The sequence below is a fragment of the Pristiophorus japonicus genome, chromosome 11, assembly GCF_044704955.1.
Source record: "Pristiophorus japonicus isolate sPriJap1 chromosome 11, sPriJap1.hap1, whole genome shotgun sequence".
NCBI lineage: Eukaryota > Metazoa > Chordata > Chondrichthyes > Pristiophoridae > Pristiophorus > Pristiophorus japonicus.
The window spans coordinates 205,598,471-205,621,524 of NC_091987.1; the positions used below are offsets into that span (position 1 = coordinate 205,598,471).

The window sequence follows — 23,054 nt, forward strand, 5'->3', positions numbered from 1 at the left end:
AACAACTTTTATTTATATAGCACCTTTAACGTAGTAGAGGAGGACAAAGGGTTTAATTAGGAGGGGGAAAATAGAGTATGAGAGTAAGCGTGCAGGGAACATAAAAACTGACTGCAAAAGCTTCTACAGATACGTTAAAAGAAAAAGATTAATGTAATGAAGACAAATGTAAGTCCCTTGCAGTCAGAATCAGGTGAATTTATAATGGGGAACAATGAAATGGCAGACCAAGTGAACAAATACTTTGGTTCTGTCTTCACTAAGGAAGACACAAATAACCTTCCGGAAATACTAGGGGACCGAGGGTCTAGCGAGAAGGAGGAACTGAAGGAAATCCTTATTAATCAGGAAATTGTGTTAGGGAATTTGATAGGATTGAAGGGTGATAAATCCCCAGGGCCTGATAATCTGCATCCCAGAGTACTTAAGTGGCCCTAGAAATAGTGGATGCATTGGTGGTCATTTTCCAACATTCTATAGACTCTGGACCAGTTCTTATGGATTGGCGGGGAGCTAAATTTAACCCCACTTTTTTTAAAAAGGAGAGAGAAAACAGGGAATTATAGACTGGTTAGCTTGACATCGGTAGTTGGGAACATGTTGGAATCAATTATTAAAGATGGAATAGCAGCGCATTTGGAAAGCAATGACAGGATCGATCCAAATCAGCATGGATTTATGAAAGGGAAATCATGATTGACAAATCTTCTAGAATTTTTTGAGGATGTAACTAGTAGAGTAGACAAGAGAGAACCAGTGGATGTGGTGTTTTTGGACTTTCAAAAGGCTTTTGACAAGGTCCCACAAAATTAAAGCACATGGTATTGGGGGTAATTTATTGACATGGATAGAGAACTGGTTGGCAGACAGGAAGTAAAGAATAGGAATAAATGGGTCCTTTTCAGAATGGCAGGCAATGACGAGTGGGGTACCGCAAGGTTCAGTGCTGGACCCCAGCTATTTACAATGTACATTAATGATGTAGACGAAGGAATTGAATGTAATATCTCCAAGTTTGCAGATGACACTAAGCTGGGTAGCAGTGTGAGCTGTGAGGAGAATGCTAAGAGGCTGCAAGGTGACTTGGACAGGTTAGGTGAGTGGGCAAATGCATGGCAGATGCAGTATAATGTAGATAAATGTGAGGTTATCCACTTTGGTGGCAAAAACAGGAAGGCAGAATATTATCTGAATGGTGACAGATTAGGAAAAGGGGAGGTGCAACGAGACCTGGGTGTCATGGTACATCAGTCATTGATGTCATTCTCCAAGAGGTATGGAGAAAAAGCAGGAAAAGGGTACTGAGGGAATGATCAGCCGTGATCTTATTGAATGGTGGTGCAGGCTCGAAGGGCCGAATGGCCTAATCCTGCACCTACTTTCTATGTTTCTATGAAAGTTGGCATACAGGTACAGCAGGCGGTGAAGAAGGCAAATAGCATGTTGGCCTTCATAGTGAGAGGATTTGCATGTAGGAGCAGGGAGGTCTTACTGCAGTTGTACAGGGCCTTGGTGAGGCCACACCTTGAATATTGTGTACAGTTTTGGTCTCCTAATCTGAGGAAGGACATTCTTGCTATTGAGGGAGTGCAGCGAAGGTTCACCAGACTGATGGCAGGACTGACATATGAAAAAAGACTGGATCGACTAGGCTTATATTCACTGGAATTTAGAAGAATGAGAGGGGATCACACAGAAACATAAAATTCCGACGGGATTGGACAGGTTAGATGCAGGAAGAATGGTCCCGATGTTGGGGAAGTCCAGAACCAGGAGTCACAGTCTAAGGATAAGGGGTAAGCCATTTAGGACCGAGATGGGGAGAAACTTCTTCACTCAGAGAATTGTGAACCTGTGGAATTCTTTACCACAGAAAGTTGTTGAGGCCAGTTCATTAGATATATTCAAAAGAGATGTGGCCCTTACGGCTAAAGGGATCAAGGGGTATGGAGAGAAAGCAGGAATGGGGTACTGAAGTTGAATGATCAGCCATGATCACATTGAATGGTGGTGCAGATTCGAAGGGCTGAATGGCCTACTCCTGCACCTATTTTCTATGTTTCTATGTTCCAAGGCGCTTCACTGCAGTGTTAAGATAAAACAGATAAATCTGACACCGAGCCACATAAGAAGAAATTACGGCAGATGACCAAAAGCTTGGTCAAAGAGGTAGGTTTTAAGGAGCGTCTTAAAGACGGAAAGAGAGGTAGAGAGGCGAAGAGGTTTAGGGAGGGAGTTCCAGAGCTTGGGGCCCCAAGCAAAAAGTGCATTCGGTTCTGATGCCGGTGGCGTAATCCTTAGTTACGTTACCAACCGCAAAATCCGGCCCATGATTTCATGGTAATTACCCACAAAGTCATCAAGATTGGGGAATAGTAAGAATTATGGCAAAAAAAACTGAAAAATAAATAGCAATGTCTATTTTTAGATATACATTAAATCAAAAATAAGTGAGCATTAGCCTCTATGTTGAAAGAGAAGTGAGATTATGTAAATGACTGCGTTTTATATTTTCCTGCACTTGCTAGAGACTGCATTGCTCCTGCTTTTTTGAAATGTCTCAATTGAGATGGGCATTCACTGTGCAGTAAGTTATAATAAACTTCCCACTCCATAGCACACAGTTATTTTGACAATGCTGTCAAGCTACCTGTGCAAGAAATTGTTCCTACAAATTGTGATGTGCGACATTACAATAAATGGTTTAACACTTTAATTAAAATAGTCAACAAAAAAATTCATGTGAAAATGTTAAGCATTTGCACAATAATATTAGAGTAATTTCTCAGCTGTAGAAATGTATTATCTGAAAGGGCACACCTCAGATTATATTTTATTTTCTGAAATCAATGTATAAGCACTGTTACATGGTTAGAAAGAGTTGAATTCTTTTTGTTAACTTGCATCAGTTATGTGTCGAGCATGAACTATATTCAACAGCCTTATGACCGGCACAGGCCTGATGAGCCGAATGACCTCCTTTTCTGCTCCATCATTCAATGATTCTATGAAATTCGTTATTCCACTGCCACATTCCTACAATTATAACTTTTCTCCCCTCACTTGAAAGCCACTTTTGTTACAAATGTTTTGCTGAAGGCAAGAAATGTGATGCACATTTCATAATTCTGTTGACAACCAACCTTTTTAGAACATGGATTTCATGTGATAACATGCTGCTGGGGAGTCAGTGAAATTGTACCTTCAAGCAAGCAAGTCCCTACTTATTAGTACAGCTGTTGTCAATTTTGAATACTGTTTCTATTGTCAACACTGCTTGCTGTTATTTATACATTTGTAAATACTGACCCAAATCAATGAATGCCTGTCACAGTTGACATTCTTGCATACTGGCACTCCACCTCTTACGACAATCTATAGAGCACTGCTGAGGCTGGATGATATCACAGTTTGAAGCACAAAATACTGACTTGAATTAATGGCATTTTCAAATAGATCATGCCATTCAATTGAGGGGAAAAAGTAATTTCTGCAATTGCTAAACATGACAGTTTACTGTTCCATTTTTACATTGAATTACATTGGCCATCTGAGGCTCGATAAATGTTGAATGCTGTGCAATTGAATGGGGCAAGTAGAGTTAAATTACACTTAATATTGCTAACCCTGTAGTTACTGCACCCCCCCAACTCATGTCACTGACCAGTGGAAACAATCTATCACTATTTATTCTGTCATAAGTCTTCATAATCTTAAAGTTCACCATTATCAGTTCACCATTTAACCATGGCCGCTCAAGTGAAAAAAGCCCCAACTTCTCAAGTCCCTTTTCATAATTGGAACCCAGCATCCTTGATCTTAGTGAATTTATGCTGCACCCTTTCAACTACTTTTTTATCCTTCAGAAACTGGGTATTCTGTGACGAGTGACTCACCTCCCGACTCCCCAAAGCCTTTCTACCATGTACAAGGCACAATTCAGTAGTGTAATGGAATACTCTCCATTTGCCTGGATGATACAGCCCCCGCAACCTTCAAGGACAAAGCAGCCCGCTTGATGGCATAAGAACATAACATAAGAACATAAGAATTAGGAACAGGAGTAGGCCATCTAGCCCCTCGAGCCTGCTCCGCCATTCAATAAGACCATGGCTGATCTGGCCGTGGACTCAGCTCCACTTACCCGCCCTCTCCCCATAACCCTTAATTCCCTTATTGGTTAAAAATCTATCTATCTGTGACTTGAATACATTCAATGAGCTAGCCTCAACTGCTTCCTTGGGCAGAGAATTCCACAGATTCACAACCCTCTGGGAGAAGAAATTCCTTCTCAACTCGGTTTTAAATTGGCTCCCCCGTATTTTGAGGCTGAGCCCCCTAGTTCTAGTCTCCCCTACCAGTGGAAACAACCTCTCTCCCTCTATCTTGTCTATCCCTTTCATTATTTTAAATGTTTCTATAAGATCACCCCTCATCCTTCTGAACTCCAACGAGTAAAGACCCAGTCTACTCAATCTATCATCATAAGGTAACCCCCTCATCTCCGGAATCAGCCTAGTGAATCGTCTCTGTACCCCCTCCAAAGTCAGTATATCCTTCCTTAAGTAAGGTGACCAAAACTGCACGCAGTACTCCAGGTGCGGCCTTACCAATACCCTATACAGTTGCAGAAGGACCTCCCTGCTTTTGTACTCCATCCCTCTCGCAATGAAGGCCAACATAGAAACATAGAAACATAGAAAATAGGTGCAGGAGTAGGCCATTCGGCCCTTCTAGCCTGCACCGCCATTCAATGAGTTCATGGCTGAACATTCAACTTCAGTACCCCATTCCTGCTTTCTCGCCATACCCCTTGATCCCCCTAGTAGTAAGGACCTCATCTAACTCCTTTTTGAATATATTTAGTGAATTGGCCTCAACAACTTTCTGTGGTAGAGAATTCCACAGGTTCACCACTCTCTGGGTGAAGAAGTTCCTCCGCATCTCGGTCCTAAATGGCTTACCCCTTATCCTTAGACTGTGACCTCTGGTTCTGGACTTCCCCAACATTGGGAACATTCTTCCTGCATCTAACCCCGTCAGAATTTTAAATGTTTCTATGAGGTCCCCTCTCATTCTTCTGAACTCCAGTGAATACAAGCCCAGTTGATCCAGTCTTTCTTGATAGGTCAGTCCCACCATCCCGGGAATCAGTCTGGTGAACCTTCGCTGCACTCCCTCAATAGCAAGAATGTCCTTCCTCAGGTTAGGAGACCAAAACTGTACACAATACTCCAGGTGTGGCCTCACCAATGCTCTGTACAACTGTAGCAACACCTCCCTGCCCCTGTACTCAAATCCCCTTGCTACGAAGGCCAACATGCCATTTGCTTTCTTAACCGCCTGCTGCACCTGCATGCCAACCTTCAATGACTGATGTACCACGACACCCAGGTGTCTTTGCACCTCCCCTTTTCCTAATCTGTCACCATTCAGATAATAGTCTGTCTCTCTGTTTTTACCACCAAAGTGGATAACCTCACATTTATCCACATTATACTTTATCTGCCATGCATTTGCCCACTCACCTAACCTATCCAAGTCGCTCTGCAGCCTCACAGCATCCGCCTCGCAGCTCACACTGCCACCCAACTTAGTGTCATCCGCAAATTTGGAGATGCTATATTTAATCCCCTCATCTAAATCATTAATGTACAGTGTAAACAGCTGGGGCCCCAGCACAGAACCTTGCGGTACCCCACTAGTCACTGCCTGCCATTCTGAAAAGTACCCAATTACTCCTACTCTTTGCTTCCTGTCTGACAACCAGTTCTCAATCCATGTCAGCACACTACCCCCAATCCCATGTGCTTTAACTTTGCACATCAATCTCTTGTGTGGGACCTTGTTGAACGCCTTCTGAAAGTCCAAATATACCACATCAACTGGTTCTCCCTTGTCCACTCTACTGGAAACATCCTCAAAAAATTCCAGAAGATTTGTCAAGCATGATTTCCCTTTCACAAATCCATGCTGACTTGGACCTATCATGTCACCTCTTTCCAAATGCACTGCTATGACATCCTTAATAATTGATTCCATCATTTTACCCACTACCGATGTCAGGCTGACCGGTCTATAAATCCCTGTTTTCTCTCTCCCTCCTTTTTTAAAAAGTGGGGTTACATTGGTTACCCTCCACTCCATAGGAACTGATCCAGAGTCAATGGAATGTTGGAAAATGACTGTCAATGCATCCACTATTTCCAAGGCCACCTCCTTAAGTACTCTGGGATGCAGTCCATCAGGCCCTGGGGATTTATCGGCCTTCAATCCCATCAATTTCCCCAACACAATTTTCCGGCTAATAAGGATTTCCCTCAGTTCCTCCTCCTTACTAGACCCCCCGACCCCTTTTATAACCGGAAGGTTGTTTGTGTCCTCCTTCGTGAATACCGAACCAAAGTACTTGTTCAATTGGTCCGCCATTTCTTTGTTCCCCGTTATGACTTCCCCTGATTCTGACTGCAGGGGACCTACGTTTGTCTTTACTTTTCTCTTTACATATCTATAGAATGTTTTGCAATCCGTCTTAATGTTCCCTGCAAGCTTCTTCTCATACTCCATTTTCCCTGCCCTAATCAAACCCTTTGTCCTCCTCTGCTGAGTTCTAAATTTCTCCCAGTCCCCAGGTTCGCTGCTATTTCTGGCCAATTTGTATGCCACTTCCTTGGCTTTAATACTATCCCTGATTTCCCTTGATAGCCACGGTTGAGCCACCTTCCCTTTTTTATTTTTACGCCAGACAGGAATGTACAATTGTTGTAGTTCATCCATGCGGTCTCTAAATGTCTGCCATTGCCCATCCACAGTCAACCCCTTAAGTATCATTCGCCAATCCATCCCAGCCAATTCTCGCCTCATACCTTCAAAGTTAGCCTTCTTTAAGTTCTGGACCATGGTCTCTGAATTAACTGTTTCATTCTCCATCCTAATGCAGAATTCCACCATATCATGGTCACTCTTCCCCAAGGGGCCTCGCACAACGAGATTGCTAATTAATCCTCTCTCATTACATAACACCCAGTCTAAGATGGCCTCCCCCCTAGTTGGTTCCTCGACATATTGGTCTAAAAAACCATCCCTTATGCACTCCAGGAAATCCTCCTCCACCGTATTGCTTCCAGTTTGGTTAGCCCAATCTATGTGCATATTAAAGTCACCCATTATAACTGCTGCACCTTTATTGCATGCACCCCTAATTTCCTGTTTGATGCCCTCCCGAACATCACTACTACTGTTTGGAGGTCTGTACACAACTCCCACTAACGTTTTTTGCCCTTTGGTGTTCTGTAGCTCTACCCATATTGATTCCACATCATCCAAGCTAATGTCCTTCCTAACTATTGCCTTAATCTCCTCCTTAACCAGCAATGCGACCCCACCTCCTTTTCCTTTTATTCTATCCTTCCTGAATGTTGAATACCCCTGGATGTTGAGTTCCCAGCCCTGCTCATCCTGGAGCCACGTCTCCGTAATCCCAATCACATCATATTTGTTAACATCTATTTGCACAGTTAATTCATCCACCTTATTGCGGATACTCCTTGCATTAAGACACAAAGCCTTTAGGCTTGTTTTTTTAACACCCTCTGTCCTTTTAGAATTTTGCTGTACAATGGTCCTTTTTGTTCTTTGCCTTGGGTTTCTCTGCCCTCCACTTTTCCTCATCTCCTTTCTGTCTTTTGCTTTTGCCTCCTTTTTGTTTCCCTCTATCTCCCTGCATTGGTTCCCATCCCCCTGCCATATTAGTTTAACTCCTCCCCAACAGCACTAGCAAACACTCCCCCGAGGACATTGGTTCCGATTCTGCCCAGGTGCAGACCGTCCGGATTGTACTGGTCCCACCTCCCCCAGAACCGGTTCCAATGCCCCAGGAATTTGAATCCCTCCCTGCTGCACCATTGCTCAAGCCACGTATTCATCTGAGCTATCCTGCGATTCCTACTCTGACTAGCACGTGGCACTGGTAGCAATCCCGAGATTACTACTTTTGAGGTCCTACTTTTTAATTTAGCTTCTAGCTCCTTAAATTCATTTCGTAGGACCTCATCCCTTTTTTTACCTATATCGTTGGTACCAACGTGCACCACGACAACTGGCTGTTCTCCCTCCCTTTTTAGAATGTCCTGCACCCGCTCCGAGACATCCTTGACCCTTGCACCAGGGAGGCAACATACCATCCTGGAGTCTCGGTTGCGGCCGCAGAAACGCCTATCTATTCCCCTTACAATTGAATCCCCCATCACTATCGCTCCCCCACTCTTTTTCCTGCCCTCCTGTGCAACAGAGCCACCCACGGTGCCATGAACTTGGTTGCTGCTGCCCTCTCCTGATGAGTCATCCCCCTCAACAGTACTCAAAGCAGTGTATCTGATTTGCAGTGGGATGACCACAGGGGACCCCTGCACTACCTTCCTTGCACTACTCTTCCTGCTGGTCTTCCATTCCCTCGCTGGCTGTGGACCCTTCTCCTGCGGTAAGACCAACTCGCTCCATGTGCTACTCACGTCATTCTCAGCATCGTGGATGCTCCAGAGTGAATCCACCCTCAGCTCCAACTCCGCAACGCGGACCGTCAGGAGCCGGAGGTGGATACACTTCCCGCACATGTAGTCGTCAGGGACACTGGTGTTGTCCCCGAGTTCCCACATGGTACAGGAGGAGCATATCACGTGACCGAGCTCTCCTGCCATGACTTAATCCTTAGATACACTTAAATTGGCGACAACAATGTTAAAAGTTACTGACTAATAAAGAAAAACTACTCACCAATCAGCAGCCAATCACTTACCACGTTGGCTGTGACGTCACCTTTTGATTTCTTTCTACTTCTTTTTTGCCTTTTTTGCCTTCTCTCCCAGCTGGAGCTGCACCGGTTCGCCTCTCTCGACTCCCACCTGTCTCGACGCTCCCCGGACTGCTGAGCCTGTTATAGGCCGCTGCCTCTCTCGACTCCCACCTCTCTCGACGCTCCCCGGACTGCTGAGCCTTTTATAGGCCGCTGCCTCTCTCGACTCCCGCCTCTCTCGACGCTCCCCGGACTGCTGAGCCTTTTATAGGCCGCTGCCTCTCTCGACTCCCGCCTCTCTCGACGCTCCCCGGACTGCTGAGCCTTTTATAGGCCGCTGCCTCTCTCGACTCCCGCCTCTCTCCATTCCATTCGCCTTCCTGATTACCTGCTGCACCTGCAAACTAACTTTTTGGGATTCATGCACAAGGACCACCAGGTCCCTCTGCACCGCAGCATGTTGTAATTTCTCCCCATTTTCAAATAATATTCCCTTTTACTGTTGTTTTTTTTCCCAACGTGGATGACCTAACATTTTCCGACATTGTATTCCATCTGCCAAACCTTAGCCCATTCGCTTAACCTATCTAAATCTCTTTGCAGCCTCTCTGTGTCCTCTACACAACCCGCTTTCCCACTAATCTTTGTGTCATCTGAAAATTTTGTTACACTACACTCTGTCCCCTCTTCCAGGTCATCTATGTATATTATAAACAGTTGTGGTCCCAGCACCGATCCCTGTGGCACACCACTAACCATCGATATCCAACCCGAAAAGGACCCATTTATCCCGACCCTCTGCTTTCTGTTAGCCAGCCAATTCTCTATCCATGCTGATACATTTCTCCTGACTCCGCGTACCTTTACCTTCACCTTCACCTTTTGTGTGGCACCTTATTGAATGCCTTTTGGAAATCTAAATACACCACATCCATCGGTGCACCTCTATCCACCATGCTCGTTATATCCTCAAAGAATTCCAGTAAATGAGAAACATGATTTCCCCTTCATGAATCCATGTTGCGTCTGCTTGATTGCACTATTCCTATCTAGATGTCCCGCTATTTCTTCCTTAATGATAGCTTCAAGCATTTTCCCCACTACCGATGTTAAACTAACCGGCCTATAATTACCTTCCTTTTGTCTGCCCCCTTTTTTTTTAAAAATCAGAGGCGTTACATTAGCTGCTTTGCAATCCACTGGTACCTCCCCAGAGTCCAGAGAATTTTGATAGATTATAACGAATGCATCTGCTATAACTTCCGCCATCTCTTTTAATACCCGGGGATGCATTTCATCAGGACCAGGGGACTTGTCTACCTTGAGTCCCATTAGTGTGTCCAGCACTACCCCCCTAGTGATAGTGATTGTCTCAAGGTCCTCCCTTCCCACATTCCAGTGACCATCAATTTTTGGCATGGTTTTTGTGTCTTCCACTGTGAAGACCGAAGCAAAATAATTGTTTAAGGTCTCAGCCATTTCCACAATTCCCATTATTAAATCCCCCTTCTCATCTTCTAAGGGACCAACATTTACTTTAGTCACTCTTTTCCGTTTTATATATCGGTAAAAGCTTTTACTATCTGTTTTTATGTTTTGCGGAAGTTTACTTTCGTAATTTATCTTTCCTGTCTTTATGTTTTCTTAGTCATTCTTTGCTGTCGTTTAAAATTTCCCAATCTTCTAGTTTCCCACTAACCTTGGCCACCTTATACGCATTGGTTTTTAATTTGATCCTCCGCCACCTGAAACATTCACTACCTCCACCACTGGCGCACCGTGGTTGCAATGCGCACCATCTATAAGATGCACTGCAGTAACTCACCAAGGTTTTCTCGACAGCACCGCCCAAACCCGTGTCCTCTACCACCTAGAAGACAAGGACAGCAGGCACATGGGACTACCACCACCTCCAAGTTTCCCTCCAAGTCACACACCATCTGACTTGGCAATTTATTGCCGTTCCCTCATCGTTACTGGGTCAAAATCCTGGATCTCCCTCCCTAACAGCACTATGGGTTTACCTTCACTACACGGTCTGCAGTGGTTCAAAAAGGCGGCTCACCACCACCTTCTCAAGGGCAAATAGGAATGGACAATAAACGCTGGGCCTTGCCAGCGACACCCACATCCCATGAATGAATTTTTTTTTTTTTTTTTTAAAAAGGGTGTACAGAACTGCACACAATACTCCAACTACAGCCTAACTATGAAATAAGTTCAACATTACTTTGTGATTTCTGTATTCACTAGACTAGGTTTCATCTCCTTATAGTTATATTTAATGGCCTGTATATCTGCACACCAAAGTCCCTCTGCTCCTCTGTTCCAATTAAAATCTGATCATTTAAGGTGTCTTTTCTTTCCCTGTTCTCATTTCCAAAATGTTATTCAAAATTATAAATAAAACTAAATAAAATGAATTTCTCACCTACCAAAAATGTATTTTTGATGGAAGTAAAGTTCTAACTAGCACAGTTTTTGAGATGTCTCACTGGGATAACCCATCCAGGAGAAAGAAGCAGGCCAGTCTTCATAACTGATTTTCTTTTTTGGGTCAACATAACTGAAGTTATCAAGACCAATAAGTTGTAAACATAGATGATCAAATTACCTTATGAAATACTGTATGAACAACGGGAACTATGGAATGCAACTGACTAGGGTTAAATAATATAGATTGTAATGTCATAGACTGACATCTTGGGGTTTTCTTTTATTCACTTTCAAAGGCCAAAGGTCAAGAGGAAGGCAGCTCCAAATTGTTAATCAGTGATTGCTGCTTGTGTGCAATTGTCAGACAAGGAATGAGGATGATGATGCCCTCCATCCCCAAAACCCTCTCAGGGGAACAGCTTTTTTGACAGCCACCTTCTAAGCACACACAACAAAAGGAGCACTTTAATATTTCACATAGACCCTTATCAGCAATACAAAAAAAGAGTAAAAAGTATCTCATTACCCTTTTCTAGGTGTCAGCTCTGGCTAAGTCAGTAACACTCCCACCTCTGAATCAGGAGGTTATGGGTCATGAGCACAAAATCTAGGCGGGCACGCCAGTGCAGTACTGAGGGAGTGCTGCACTGTCGGAGATACTGGGGCTGAAATTCAGGCACATCAGAAAGCTGGCGCACCAATGATTTCCTACCTGTTTTTTTCCACCAGGAGCATTGAGGCGGCCTTTGGATCGATTTTCGGGACTTTGAACTTCTTTAGATGTCGGACCGGAAGTCGGTCAGTGGGGGCGGACGTGCGGCGGTAAGTCATGCTGAGGGGCGGAAGTTGGGGCGGGATCAAGTCTCCGCTGCTGTCACTCAGTGGCGGAGCGGTGGTGACGTCACTGCGCATATGTGTCACTATGCTCTCTCCCCTCTGTTAAAGGGGAGAGAATCAGGCATTTTTTAGCTTCGGCCACTGGGCCACCAGGGAGGGTTTCGGCGGCCGGACCACGAGGGAATGCCAATCTTCCTGTTGGCAGCCCGGCCGAACCTGGGGTCAATAATTGGCTGGCCGATCGGTAAGTCGGCTGGCAAAAATAACAATATGGCGGCCGTGGCAATAGGCCCTCCCCTTGAAGGGCCACCGCGCTGCCAGGCAGGAGGTGGTGCCCCGACAGAAAAATATGTCAGAGGCACCGTCTAACGGGGCAGATCAATATGTCGGTGCGGGATAGTGGCGGTGCGCGCATTGATGACGCACTTAGGGTGGTCGGCAGCAGCAGGTCGGAAGTGGGACAGAGCGAAAAATCCCCGACCTGAATTTGAGTCGGGGCGGGCAATGGACTGCAAAGCGGCGGTCACTCGATTCCACTGCATAGCCGCCGCAAAACAATGGTAACGGGCCTTATACTGACCCTGAATTCGGCCCCACTGTCTTTTATTTGCAAACCATGGACAGGAGTCTTGTATTGTCGATATCACTGTTGTCCAATACGTGAGCCACTAACTACATGTGGCTAATTGGGAATCCACGTGTGGCTAATTGTATTTCTGATTCGTAAATATAAAATGAGTAGCAGACACCATCATTGGGCATATGATCTCAATATTCATATTTGCACTGCCTATCCATATGTATAACCTTTTTCTGCGTTTGTTGGTAAAATGAGAAGATGAAAAGCAACGTGTGCAAGTGCTTTATGATCATTGTGAGTGCTTGATTACTGAATGGTGAATGAATATGACCAACACTGAATGACCAGATCTGGATGGCATTTGTATTTGTGAGTTTGTTGGGTTACCCCTTTGTCAAGTAAATATACATACAAAGTACATTTTACCTGTATTGTGTGAGAGTACACAAGGCGGTTTCTATTAAAATTAATGCATGATGCTGAAATGATGTCGCCCCACAGCCACGCCAATGGCTAGTCAACAGTTTATACTGTACAACATTAGTCCATATGATTCTTTTGTGCAGGGTTTAAAATCTGACCCGAGCAACCCAATAAACTCACAAATACAAATGCCATCCGGATCCAGTCTAAGTTGTCATTCAGTACTGGCCATAATCATCAGGCAAGTTGTCCCATTATAAGCAGAGGACTGCTAGAGAGACCACGGCCCCGGCTATGACGGAGGCGGGCAGGGAGCGGGGGGAGGAGTTCTGGACGGGAAACCTGGAAGTACGGGTTTCCCGTACCCCCTGCAGATATTAACTACAGGACGTCTTTTACATTTTTTCTGCAGGTTTCTCGCTGGCTGCCTGTCGGGCGGAAATGGCTATGGCAGAAGGTACGCAGAGAGCTGATAGGGAGGGAGGGAGGTAGAGAATGTGGTTGGGGTGGTGGTGGTAGGGAGGTGGGGGGGGGGGGGAGAAAGAGAGGGGTAAGAGCGTGGATGGGAAGATTGGAGGGAGTCGCCGATTGTGGAACTGGAAGTAGGTAGTAGGTAAGCTTGTTGGGCTGAGGAAAACATTCCTGCTGAAGTGTTGAAGTCGTGTATGAAAGTTTTCAATTAACAACTTCTCACCTGACCCAAACCCTCCCAACCTTTGGGGGAGGTTTAAAGTTACCCCCCACATTTCATGAACCAGTCACAGCAGCCCCCTCCCAAAAGAAACACTTCAGAATAGTCAATTATAGACATTTACAATAGGCCTTGGCACAATCTACAATTCAAAAACCTTTCTACCTACTTGGCTAAAAGAAATAGCACAACAATGTACACGATACCAAACTTAAACACTTTTGAAATAGTACAAAAAGCAGTCATTCTTTGTACCTTTATCTCTTGGCATTCATCCATGCTTATGTCTAGACGACTCTTGATAATGACCTGATCAATACAAGAATATACTGTCAACGGTTTCTTCAAGCACATAAAAAACAACGCTGGACAGACCAAATACTCTGCTGTGTAACCAGTTGTAAAACAGCACGTACCAATTGTTCCTCTGCGCATGCTCCTTGCTCACACAGTGGAAATGATCCCTCCTGTTCGTCTTCAGGTAGTGAACCATTCAACAGTAGGCCCTGGCAACAAAGGCAGCAGAAATAAAACAAGGTATCACATAACAAAATGCTCGAGATATTCAATTAGGTAACTTCGCATGGTGCGAGTTTCAGGTTTCTATAACAATTAGATTCCTACACAATCAGAGTCTGTTCACATTGGGCAGCACACACAGGGGTAGCAATATTAAGTGTCATTTTGTTCTAACATAAAATGAGTTAAGTGAACAATTCTTATGCCACAAGAAATCATTCAAAATCAATCTAGATGTGACTTACAGAAAGGCACTTGTGCAAAATTAACTCAAAGATTTATTGATATTTAGAATCCAATAAAATAAAATAAATTATTTTTCCAGGCACAAATGTGATATTGAAAACCATGAGGCAAAAATTGCAGTCTCTAAGGGCACATACGATGTGCGCATATAGAGGCCCTGCATGTGCTGGTTCTTGCCGCGCAATGTGCATGTGCCGAAATCCGGCACTTGCAAACTGTCAAAATTTCTTTTGACAGTTCCAACACATCCCCGGGAGAAGGGCCTTCGCGGGCGGAGATCTGGGCTATTTGCCCAACACTTGCCCAGCGAACGTTCTTCCAACTCTTACGCTTGGTAAAACCAGGCGTAAGGCCTGCTTTTATCAGTGTAAGAGTTGTAAAAGATATAAAAGTAACATTTTATCAGTTTTTATAATATGGTAAGTTTATTTTTACCCCTATTAAAACATTTAAAAATTTTCAAAAAAATAAATTTTTGTCGAAAACATTTAATTAAATTAAATTTCAATTAATTTTAAATATGTGATGTTTTTCTTATTTATTTTAAATATTTGTGTTTTGGGGGTATCCCCACTGATAGAAATGATGATCTTGTACAAATGGAACTCACCATTACTGTGAATGGGGAGACACCATTTTCATTGGTTGGTCCAGCCCACGTGATCCCTGGCTGCACATACGCTCCAGGAATAGGTGGGCCCCTATGCTGGACTGCACAAGTCTACGTTCTTCCGGACCACCAGGTATTTTCATTAAAAACATTTTGGTCGGAGGCATCTGCCCGCAGGAAGCCTCCGACCTCAATTTTTGGCCTCATATATTTGCATATGCAGAAACACAAAGGTCATGGTTCTCCCTTCTATTGATAGATGGCACATACTGGGGAGCATAAACATTAACAGCACTCCATCTCCAAGGTGACACTAGGTCAGGCAAGCCTGGATCCAAACAGCAGATCGACAAGACCCAGAGGCAGAGAGAAGTGGTGCTGATGGGCAGGGGGAGGGAGGGGAAGCACAGGGAATGACATACTGTGATTTTCACATTTTGTTTGTATCGGCACACAGAAGACCCTAAAATCAATTTGCTGCTACCACATGCATAGATGGAAGTCATGTTTTTAAAGAAGGCAGCACTGGCAAGGTCACATTTATTATTCATCCCTAGCTGCCCTGAGAAGGTGGTGGTGATGGTGACGAGACAACTGAGCGGCTTGCTACACCAGAATATTATCAACCAGTGATGGGCTAGAGTCAAATGTAGGCTGAACCAAATAGTCGTGGTAGGTTCCCTTTCCTGAAGAGCATTAGTCATTCCAGCAGAGGTGTTAAATTTTTTTTTTTGTTGTTGAAATTCGTAGCCAATCGTTCCAATTCTTTGTCAAATCACAAACGCCAGAGGTCACCTTGCACACGCCAAGGATCACTCTGCGCCAATGCTCTTAGCCAAAAGGCCTAGAGCCACTGCACCGTTCCTGGAAGTACTGCAATACCAGGTTCGTGCCATGGAGGTGGATGGGTCAGGTCCCCCACACACCTCCGTGGAGATGGATGGGTCAAGCCACCCCACCCAGGTGTTAAATTCACTTACACAACTTGCGGTGGAATTTGAACTCTCCACCTCTGGATAGCTAGTCCAATATCATAACCAGTATATCGCTGCACCCCTTTTTGGTGATACTGTATTTTTAAAATTATTTTAGCCTTCAGAAAGCATAAATTATTTCCAAGCTGTTATAACTAGGTAAAATGTTTTTTTAAAGTGGCTAAATAAAAAAATGCATACTTGTAAGATGGAAATCATTTTTCTGGCTTCCTCCATCTCCTTCCCCAACTGGTCCTGCTGATCCAGTAATTGGTCCTCCCAAAGGCAGTGGTTGTCGTTCAGTAGGGGTTTTCCTGAATTCATGGACATCCATGTAGACTGAATGTTGTCTTCTATGGGAGGGAAATGTTTTAGTGGAATCTTTTTGAGTTACAATATCAGCTGTTGAAATTAAGATCACTCATTTGCAAATATTAGTGCATTTAAAAACATTTTACAAAGTAATTTTCCGAGAATATTTTTCCTTAAAATTATGTTGCTATTCTTTGCAAAATAAAATCCAGACACTAGCAATTTCCACTTGAGCCTCCAGAGGGCCTGCTACAAAACAGAAGTACAGCTGTGACAACCATTTTAGCTTGTGGGCTTGAATTGGAGCAGTGCTAAATATCCCACTGAAACTGTAGCAGATATTCATCAGATATACAGTGCAGCTGAGCATGGACGTGCACAGAAGTTCAATGCTCAACTCACAATCTAAGGGCCCAAAATTGGTCAGAGTACCGCCCACAGACGCCGAGGTACCACCCGAAAAAAATGTTTTCTGAAAGATTCCTCACGTACTGCCCATCTTCCACCCAGGTCCCGCCTGGCGGGAGTTTCCTCCGTGAAGTATCACCGCCGCAACTTCCTGCCACCCGCCCATCCCGGATCTTCCAAAACCGTGCTCCCACCCGCTGGCAAAAAGGTGGTGTGAGCTGGCTGTAAATCGGGCAGCGGGGAGAATCGCGCAGAGTGCTGCACATCCCGGGTAGCGTCCATACGCTGCACCACTATCACAGGCTCAGAATGAGTTCTCAGATCGACCTTAAACTGCACAGAATGACTTCACAGATGTAAATGAAAAGTACTCCGTTGAAGGGCAAGTGTGGTATAGGAAGCGGCAATGAGTTCTGAAACACGGTAAAGGCTCCATGGACCATGGCAGGCAGAACAGAGTTATTGATAGAATGTGAGTGCACACATGGTATGAGCTTATGTCAAACTATATAGACAACAATGAAATCATGTAATGCTCTGTGAGGTGGCAGGATATGATAGTGAGAACAGCATGAGCTGAAGTATAGAGGACGGAAAAATATATATAATGGACTGCAAGGTCATTGAGGAACATGTCATATCAGGGATGGGACTCCACGATGTTGGACCTAAGACAATGTGGATTGAAGTGCAAGCCTTAATGTGTGCCCTCCAATTCAATGGCAGCCTTCCTGCATTGGTCACCCTTCCTTGTCATAGAACAATCGCCTGGTGACAGGACCCATTAAAGAGTCGCATCCTATGTGAACGGCAAGATATTCCTCAGACAGCAGTACACCTGAAGGAGATTTGTCTGTTTCTCAGCAGTTATATAAACGTGAGACATTGACCAAGAGTAAGTGAACAATGTGACTGTATTGAATAGTGCAGCATGCCAAAGTGACAGAACATGCAAACAATTGAATCCAACATATGTACATTATCTCAGAAACCACTCGGCACATTCACAACGAGCCATGTGAAACAACAGCTACAACTTAAAGAGTAAACAACATCTTCACCACCAACACCAATCCCTCTACCCACCACCACCACCTCTACCTCTGCCCCCGCCTCCCCCAATGTGAGACCCATCGTCCTCTTTATGGCTCCGCCTTCATCACAGCAAGCCACACCCCTGCCCCTCACCGCCTCTGCTGCATGATGTTGTGCAGGAGGGCAGCAGGAGCGCTGCTGCCATGTTGGTCTTGGATAGAATATAGGGGGCGAGATGGAAACCGCTGGCAGCTCCGGTGCCTCGGGATCCGTCGGCCTCAATAGTGTGGGCTTGGGGGGGTTGCATGACATGTCCCGAGGCATCGACTGCCGCATGGCCTCTACAGAGTTGGTGTTGCGTTCCACCGCACTAATGAGCCGCGACATACTGGCAGTATGCTGCTGACCAAAGGTGTCGATACTGGAAGCTATCCCAGCTATGGTCTGCAGCAGATCTCAAGCTAGGTCGACGCTCATCCTCGACAGCTGGACCATTTCCTGAATTGCTGCGCGCTGTCCTGCATCCTCATGGGATTGTTGCATCACCCGGAGTGTTTGCGGCTTGGTGGCTTTTCCAGCACGGCCTCTGCGCCTTCCACCACTTGTTCCGGCCTCTTCCATCTCGAATCCTAAGAAGTCGGATCCCGACACTGATGTTGGCCGAACAGGTGGCACACATGTCAGGAGGCTGGAGTCCTCCTCTTGCAGCTCCTCGAACTCAAGTGGTTTGAAGACTGGCACTTTTCCCTCCTCTCCCTCCTGGTCTTCATGTCTCTGGGAGGTGGATGTGGTGGATATGGGTGATCTTTGGGGGCGGGGGGGCGGGTGGCAGTGGAGGAAGGAGCTGATGTGTTGGGCTGCTGACAACACCGAGGTGGAAGGCGTTGGTGTCATACAGTGCCTTTGGGTAACAGAGGTGGATGGGGTGCATTGCTCGGTGCTGTCCGAATCAAATCTGCAAGTAGAGGACAACATTTAGGTGTATAGCTGGGGGTGGGGTTGCTCAAGCTGACATGTGATCCGTCACATTTTACAATCTTACTTTAAGGACTTCCATCACTACATGAGCACACCATTAATGGCTGACACACAGTGCATTAAAAGGCATTTGATTTAACATTGCATGACCTTGCATAACGAGTGTAACGCAGACCGGAGATTAGTACAAGCTTACCATGCTCTAGCACGGGATCTGCAGTACCCTTTGTGGTGGCACGGAGGTAGTCACCCACTAATGCCAAGGCATGCTCCTCTAGGCTAGTCAAGCCTTTAAGATTAGTGGGAAAACGGGTTGTGTAGAGGACACAGAAAGGCTGCAGAGAGATTTAGATAGGTTCAGCGAATGGGCTACGGTTTGGCAGATGGAATACAATGTCGGAAAATGTGAGGTCATCCACCTTGGGAAAAAAAAACAGTAACAGGGAATATTATTTGAATGGGGAGAAATTACAACATGCTGTGGTGCAGAGGGACCTGGTGGTCCTTGTGCATGAATCCCAAAAAGTTAGTTTGCAGGTGCAGCAGGTAATCAGGAAGGCGAATGGAATGTTGGCCTTCATTGCGAGAGGGATGGAGTACAAAAGCAGGGAGGTCCTGCTGCAACTGTATAGGATATTGGTAAGGCTGCATCTGGAGTACTGCGTGCAGTTTTGGTCACCTTACTTAAGGAAGGATATACTAGCTTTGGAGGGGGTACAGAGACGATTCACTAGGCTGATTCCGGAGATGAGAGGGTTACCTTATGATGATAGATTGAGCAGACTGGGTCTTTACTCGTTGGAGTTCAGAAGGATGAGGGGTGATCTTATAGAAACATTTAAAATAATGAAAGGGATAGACAAGATCGAGGCAGAGAGGTTGTTTCCACTGGTCGGGGAGACTAGAACTAGGGGGCACAGCCTCAAAATACAGGGGAGCCAATTTAAAACCGAGTTGAGAAGGAATTTCTTCTCCCAGAGGGTTGTGAATCTGTGGAATTCTCTGCCCAAGGAAGCAGTTGAGGCTAGCTCATTGAATGTATTCAATTCACAGATAAGATAGATTTTTAACCAATAAGGGAATTAAGGGTTACGGGGAGCGGGCGGGTAAGTGGAGCCGAGTCCACGGCCAGATCAGCCATGATCTTGTTGAATGGCGGAGCAGGCTCGAGGGGCTAGATGGCCTACTCCTGTTCCTAATTCTTATGCTCTTATGTTCTTCTCGATGACATCTGGTGGGCCCCCTCCCATGCCACTCAGGCTTGATGCGTTGGCTGATCTTTTCTTCTGCAGAAAGAAAAGTTGCAGCCTTTACCCGTTTTGCTCATGCAAAACACACACACACACACTTAACTGCCACAGAACCTTTTGGAGTAGTACGGGAGTGTAACAATAAATGTTTACTCACTCTAGCTGATGCCACCACATCATTCCATCGTTTCCGACACTGGTCTCCATCCTGCATAATGTTGCCCACTAAGGACGCGGCCTCACCAATCTCCCTCCAAAGGCGTCTATATTGAGGTGCTGGAGGCTTGCCACGACCATCCCGGGCGAGGGCTTTATAACGGCGCAACACCTCACATACAAGTTCCTCCAGCTCCTCCTCATTAAACCAGGGAGCTCTGGGCTTCCCTCCATCAGACTTCTTGGAAGCTTTTTTTTTGCACTCATTATAACTTCCCTAGATGGATGGCTGATGATGATTTTGTTTCTCTCTCTCCAAATATGACCCCTCTGCAACTGGCGGTTGCAAGTGAGCACACAGCTTTTATGAGCATGCGCAGCTGTGCAATCTGCCCCAATCGCGACAAAAGTGATGTCATCGCCCACAAAAAAAACCTCGCGCATGAGCGGTGCACAGTCTCCGATGTTTGCCGAGTCGAGAGGCCTGCACCTACCGTCCACTGCTGCTGCCACCCGCCAACTCCCACTGCCTGCCGTTCCCGCCGACAGAACCGCGGCGAAACTGCCGCCCGACTGGCCCCGGTAGCAGTGGGTGGCAAAAACTGAAATTCCGCCCAGGGACCGCCGAGAAATGGGCGGGCCTTAGCTCTGACCAAGTTTGGGCCCTATGTGACCTGTGCTTTTCATTCTTCAACAATTACCAGCTTTCTTCAAAGAAAAACACTTTAAAAACATTCTCATAGCCACCCCGAGTGTCATGAGTGCATTGTCACTTGCTGACAGCAAGGCAAGATTTCAAGAGACATACATCAGTATGCCATGGAAGCCATTTTGGACAGATTTATTTTTCATTTATATTGGCCCTTCGATCAATACCAATACAGTAGTTTAATTAGTCATTTATCTCATTGCTGTTTGTGGGACCATGCTGTGCACAAACTGGCTACCACATTTTCCTAATTATACCATTGACTACACTTCATTGGCTATGAAATGCTTTAGAACCTCCTGAGGTTGTGAAAGGTGCTATATAAATGCAAATTCATTCTTTTCTTTCTTCTTCAACCCACAGGTAACTTGTTCCTCAATTCTAACACTCTCTTACCAAATGCTGTCTAAATTTCAAATTTTACTTTGCTGCCCTTAATTTTAAAAGCTGTACCTCATGTCCTTGAATCTTGTGCCCCACAGAAAAACTTACCTGTATCATGATTTCATAATTAAATTGCCCACTTCTGGCTATCAATATGTATTCAAATTTGTCTTAATTGCCCACGTGCAGCACCATGGGTGTAATATATATTTGATACATACACGCACTAAACTATCTATCTCTCAGCTTTTTAAAATTGCATGTAAATAGAGATCCATGTATTGTGTAAGAGGTATTAGCCAGGCTATGACTTCAGAAGAATTAATCCAGTCTGTTTTGTGATCATCTAGATTTGCTATTGATCTGCTATTCATATGTATTTAGGACATTTCTTTACACTGATTGAGAGGATTTTAATGTGTAGAGTCAAATTTCAGGGTCACGTATAGTAAATTCTGCATTTGATTACAAAATAATTTGCAAATGTCCCGAGAACATTCTGAATGAGCAAGTTATTTATCTACTGTGCAACATGACTGAGAATGTGTAGAATGGCTATAAAGGGCTGAGGAAATCCATATTCTTGTGGATTTTCCGGCAGCAAGCTCATAATCATAGACTTTAACAGCTCTGAAGGAAAGCAGTCAGCCCATTACACCCGTGGCAGCGTTTTGAGAGAGCTATCCACTTCAGTCCTTTCTCCTGTCCATTTCCCATTTCCTTTTTACAATTTATTTCTCAAATATTTCTCTTTTAATGGATTCTGTTTCCACCACTGTTTCTGGTCGGGCATTCCATGTTTTAACAACCCTATGTGTAAAAATATTCCACTAAAGTTGCCCTTTGTTCTTTTGGTGACCTTCTTAAATTTATCTCTTCCAGTTGCCAACTCACTGATCAGTTTTCCCCAATTTCGCTGATCAAAATCCCTCATAATTATGAACACCTCTACAAGATCTCCTCTTACCTAGTCTCTCCCCATAACTAAAACCTCTCGTCTCTGGTATCATTTTAATGAAACTGTTTATGGCTTTGACATCTTTCTTTCCTCCTCATAAATATGTTGATTTTTTTCCTCTGGGTAGGGATCCTTGGTACTAGGTCGCTTTCTAGCATCTCGCTCAAGTAGTCATCCTCCATGTGGAAGCCTCACGAGAGGGATGGCATTGCAGTTAAACTCAATTTTGTTCTCACCAAATGTCCATACACAAGTCACTTTCTGCAGGGGTCACTAGTTAGTGATTATGGGTGATTTTCCCCTCCCTAACCCGGGGTGCTGAAACAAATTGTAGTGCCTACTGCTGTTCTAGCTGAGCTAACTCAGCCCAGACTAAGGATTGAACTTGGGTACTTCCTGTTCTGTACTCATTAGATTAATTCACCCAACTAAACTTAATATGACAGATCCAGTAATGTGTCCTATGGCATGTTGCTGACCTGGAGATATATGCACGTACTTGCAGGTAACTGATGCATACATTGTAGAGATATTTGTAGAGAAATGAATGCTAACATTTAAAAATAAATGACTACTTCAACTTCCTCAATGGAATAGCTATTCATTGGATAAATTCAGTAAGTCATTGAGGGAAGGCAGCAATGCCTCGGTTTCACCCATCTCTTGCCTAGGGCTCCGGCGGCTAATTGTAGCACCCCACCACCATCTCAACTGACATTGCCTAACATCCTTGTTTTTCCTTATTTACAATTTTTAT

The 23,054-nt window shown here is 44.8% G+C and overlaps 1 protein-coding gene across 6 annotated transcripts in view; it reads right to left on the reverse strand.

Moving 5' to 3' along the window:
* The window catches only part of dixdc1b (DIX domain containing 1b), a 192,008-nt gene that overhangs the window by 40,038 nt on the left and 128,916 nt on the right, over nucleotides 1-23,054 (reverse strand). For all 6 annotated transcript variants that reach the window (XM_070894441.1, XM_070894439.1, XM_070894438.1 and 3 more), the window contains 3 exons: nucleotides 16,309-16,460; nucleotides 14,175-14,264; nucleotides 14,014-14,067 (listed from right to left, as the gene is read on the reverse strand). In XM_070894441.1, the coding sequence (XP_070750542.1) occupies nucleotides 14,014-14,067; nucleotides 14,175-14,264; nucleotides 16,309-16,460 (296 nt within the window). The remainder of the gene's footprint in view (nucleotides 1-14,013; nucleotides 14,068-14,174; nucleotides 14,265-16,308; nucleotides 16,461-23,054) is intronic.